The sequence below is a fragment of the Trachymyrmex septentrionalis genome, unplaced genomic scaffold, assembly GCF_001594115.1.
Source record: "Trachymyrmex septentrionalis isolate Tsep2-gDNA-1 unplaced genomic scaffold, Tsep1.0 scaffold80, whole genome shotgun sequence".
NCBI classification, from domain to species: Eukaryota; Metazoa; Arthropoda; class Insecta; order Hymenoptera; family Formicidae; genus Trachymyrmex; species Trachymyrmex septentrionalis.
Window position 1 is genome coordinate 1,961,468 of NW_017305988.1, and position 4,480 is coordinate 1,965,947.

At 29.7% G+C, this 4,480-nt stretch overlaps 2 protein-coding genes across 6 annotated transcripts in view; both read left to right on the forward strand.

Annotated features, from left to right (window-relative positions):
• Positions 1-853, forward strand: part of LOC108754815 (protein FAM69C) — an 8,995-nt gene extending 8,142 nt beyond the window's left edge. For all 5 annotated transcript variants that reach the window (XM_018497439.1, XM_018497435.1, XM_018497436.1 and 2 more), the window contains exon 4: positions 209-853. In XM_018497439.1, the coding sequence (XP_018352941.1) occupies positions 209-439 (231 nt within the window). In that variant the 3' untranslated portion in view covers positions 440-853. The remainder of the gene's footprint in view (positions 1-208) is intronic.
• Positions 854-2,662: 1,809 nt separating this feature from the next.
• LOC108754680 (putative ATP synthase subunit f, mitochondrial) lies at positions 2,663-3,547 on the forward strand. The gene is made up of 4 exons (XM_018497165.1): positions 2,663-2,846; positions 2,936-3,034; positions 3,166-3,282; positions 3,374-3,547. Exons 1-4 carry the CDS (start codon positions 2,756-2,758, stop codon positions 3,400-3,402), a joined length of 336 nt encoding a protein of 111 aa, XP_018352667.1. The 5' UTR covers positions 2,663-2,755; the 3' UTR covers positions 3,403-3,547.
• The last annotated feature ends 933 nt before the right edge of the window (positions 3,548-4,480 follow it).

Genomic DNA, 4,480 nt, shown 5'->3' on the forward strand with positions numbered 1-4,480 from the left:
TAAAAGTGTATTATTTCAAATATTTTGACGGTACTTTCGATAAAATAATACATTATCATTATTACTTTTATTATGTATTACTCCTTGTTACATTTTTTAATATAAATGGAATTAATTAATAGAAATTCTTTAAACATGGATAAAATAATTTTAATATTATTTCAATTTTATTATAAATTTTTGTTGCAAGAGTTATGTACGATTATAGATAATTTGTGAGAAGATTTTTCTCGGTTGGACGCTCTCAGGGACGATAATTATTCCTGGATTGCTCATGTCAGAGCATACTACTAGCACATTGGCAGTGTTATTAAGACAATGCGCTAATCCAGACGGCGACACGACGCATTTACCACGTGCGGCAGCGCCAGACAACTTACAGAAACGACTTTACAACATGCTAAGCGAGATGGAACAAGAATACTCGGCATTTACGTGAAAACAAAATAATATTGATAAAAAAATAATTTATCTAAAATTACGAAATCAAGTGTCGTCTTTTCGATGCTGATGATAAAAACTCTATAAATTTACAGTCAGAAATATAGGAATATTTCTCATTTTTTGTAAAGATTTTTTTTGTAAAAATCGAAATCGTAAAAATGACACTATTTATTCCAAGTTAGAAATCAGTACATATATACCTACATACATACAATGCACACTTTTATGTACATAATTATGTTAGTATTGTATGTAGGATGTCCCATAACTCTTAATCTGGAGACGCGGTAGCATCTCCCGTCAAATATATTTTTGAAGTTTAGTACATTAAAAACATTTTTTTTTATATTGTTATGAAAGAGATACTACTATTTAAAAAAACGCTACAGCACATCCTTTGCAAAAAGAAGAACGCTTATGTAATAAAAAATTATTGTTTTGTTTAAATAAATTATAAAAAATGTGTATATTGGAGAAGAATATAGATTTCTATAATTAAAATGAGATAACAACCATATCCACATAAGGCCTAGAGTTACCGTACTCTTTGCCAAACATGTAGGCCCGTATTCAGAACGCGCTTTTCTTGGTCTTTTTAAAAATATTTTATAATAAAATGTGTTACATATATTTTTAATATCTCTAAAATACTTAATTACAATTTTTATATTCCGAAAATATTTTACAATTTAAGAAATTCCTAAGTTCTTGCGGCTTAAAACTTACTGCTCTATTGTTAATACCGCGTTATGCAACGTTATGCGAAAGTCACTAATTGTAAGACACATAAAATATTCTATCTGCCGATAAATTTCTGCTGAACGAAGTTTTTCAACACTTTGGCACACAGCATTTCAAAGTTTGGTTAACAGATCATATGAGTGAAAAACTTTTGAAGCTTGTATGCGTACATAAAGACATAGAAATTGTTAAAGAAACAGTATTGAATAGATTTACCAGAAGTAGAAAGAAAAGTAAAAACAAGTTAGATATTTTATTGTAAAATGTTATTCCTATATATTTTTTTGTTGATATAATTTTAAATAAAATGTTTTATGAATTAAATATTCACACAGTACTTTTTCAATGTAATGCTAATGATAATTCAAATAATTTATCTCTTCGTGTACGACCGTTAAAAAAAATTTCACAATTCGCAATTTAATAATAATAAACACGAAAAGATATGAGAATGCAAAAAAAAAATTAAATTTTCCCTTTTTCTTTGTCGTCGTCGTCCCCAAAATCTTTATCTTCTTTTGCTGCACCTTTTTGTATATTTTCTGCACTTTTTCTATATCTCTATCATACCTCTCCTGTCCTAATTTCGTATTTTTTCTGCATTTATTCGCATCTCTTTTCACCATTTCCACAATTCTTTTGCACCTCTCCCGTATCACTTCTGCACCTCTTTGCATCGTTACCGCACATTTTCCGCAACTCTTCTGTACCTTTTCCGTACCAATTCCGCACCACTTCCGGCCCAAATAGCACAAGGACGTCCTCAGAACGTCCTCAGGACAAGTAAGGTACGCCTCATGTCTATTTAACTTACTCCGGATCTACAACAGATTTTTAAACCTAAAACCCGATGTCCACGCTAGAAATCGATCCCATGATGAATTTGATCACATGACTATTGCGATTACTCAATTCTTTCTTCATCAGAGGTCTCAGATCGATTTCTAACATCGTGGACACAAAGCTTTAAGCCATAAGAAATCACAAACTTATTCTCCTCGCATTCGATTGTAGTTGATCAATTTCTTACAGCTTAAGGCTTGAAACATTTATTATAGATCCGAACTTATCCGGCTAATATAAACGCTCCTTAAGTCACCAATATGATTCTCTGATTGGTTCGTAACTTCTTAAGATTGTACTTAATGCCTAGTTCAGACTGAACTCAACAAGCCTCAAGCAATCAGCGAGGTGATATTTATAATGACGTATAAAATATTGCCACGAATTGCCAATCAGAGAGCTGCATTAGCATCTTAAGATATTACTTAAGACGATCTTGGAATAAGAATCGACTCTAAATATTGGCCTAAGGGTAGCTCTTGCCAACTCCGATTAACCTAATAAACCGGTCAATTAAGTTAACCGTGATTGGTCAATTCTGCTGAACAGCAAATGCAATTGGTCAATTCCAATGTAACTCGACCGATTAGATTAATCGAAGTTGTTGAAATCGACCCTATAAGTCTCCAATCTACGTATCTTCTGTGTCTATGACTGACTAGACGTTCACATACGTATCTTGTTCGATAATTTCGTGGAACTTATTTGTAAAAACTGATATTTCTCTATGGAGAATAAATTGCAATTTGGTGGTTATCCTGTTGAATATGATCCTGTGAAACATGGGCCATATGATCCTGCACGCTATTATGGAAAACGTGAGTTCGTTTACAGCATCACATAAGTACACTTCTTTTGCTTAGACACAATTAATAATTATGTAATAATAACCCCTTTCTTTATACAGCTGACACTCCTTACTTGGATTTGAAGCTCAAAGAAGTTCCTAGCTGGTTCATGAGACGTCAAAAAACTCCACAGGCACTTTTAGGGGCGTGTTCACGAGGTACTTGCACACGAGAAAAAAAATCATTTTTTTAACCAAAAATTACATAACTTTAATATGACATTCAAAAAACAACACCTAACTTATGTAAAAATTCCTTGTCATAATGTTACTCTCGGTTCATTTTGTAGCGTTTTGGCGTTGGCAACATAAGTATGTACAACCTAAACGAACTGGCATAGCTCCCTTCTATCAAGTTATAGTCGCTTCTATGATTTTTTTTTATACAATAAATTATAAAAAGATACGTGAGTATTATTCAGATAATTAACTATATTTTTAATACAACTGTTTTCATGTTTTACAAAAATTTCATGTTTTGTTTTTTCTTTATTTTAGGTCATCATAAGAATTACAAATATCACTAATTGTGCTTGATGATTAATGATAGTGTCTGTATTTAGACACTTCCATAGATGATAGGAATAAAAGCGATTTATGCTTCAATTGTTCATGAAAGGAATTCAACTGTTTAGAATGCATTTGAATAAATATTCATAGCATGTATAAAAATACATAATTTGTATTTACTTATTCCTAATATATAATTCCTAATATAAAGTGTTAATTAAAACAGCACAAAAATTAATTATACTAATCTCATATCTTAAAAACTATGAAATAGAACTTTATAATTTATAAACAACAATAATCTACAATTAATCAGTTTACAAATGAATAACTGTTCTAAAGAAACATTTTTAGAAAGGATTATATACTCTACTATAAAAATTAGAGAAATAATTTTGTTTCAAATAAAATATAGATAATTTATATATAATTGTGTGTAGACATATAATCTTACATATTTAGATGAACTTGTGTAATCAAATATAATTGACAATAATAAAAAGTGATTTTTGTGAACTATACAATTGATAAATAAATTGTTAATAGATCTGAAATATAATAGTAAAAACAAAAAAAATTGATTAGATTGAAAAGACAGAACAAGCAACATATAAGATTATACATTTTAATTTATTAAGATATCAAATTCATCCATAGAAGATAAATTGAAATTTAACACAACCTAAAGTATGGGACATTTCACCTTGGTCTTCTTTGGCCATTTTAGGATCACAATAAAAATTTAAAATAAATTTACAAAAATATATAAAACAAATAGTAAATATACAATGGACTCTCAGTGATTAACAGTTAAACAAAGAAACGAGCTAATGAGAGTACAATGCAGTTTACAATACGCCAATTGATTAACGACTTTTTACAATTTATTCATCAAAATGTACATACGTGATAATTTTTTCGAACGTTTTGGCTTTTTGAGTCGTCAGCGAAATAATTAAATGTTGGAAAGAACATAGGAACAAATTAACGAAATCATATCAAAGGTTAGACAAAGTTAACATCATAAATAAATAATAATAATAAATCTTAATTAAAGTCAGTGAGTAATCAGTTTAGATCCCGAAATTGTTTTAT

Coding starts and splice junctions, on each gene's coding strand:
- LOC108754680 (XM_018497165.1), top strand. CDS start 2,756: ATGGAGAATAAATTGCAATTTGGTGGTTATCCTGTTGAATATGATCCT. Junction 2,847..2,935: donor TGCACGCTATTATGGAAAAC/GTGAGTTCGTTT, acceptor TTCTTTATACAG/CTGACACTCCTTACTTGGAT. Junction 3,035..3,165: donor TTTAGGGGCGTGTTCACGAG/GTACTTGCACAC, acceptor TTCATTTTGTAG/CGTTTTGGCGTTGGCAACAT.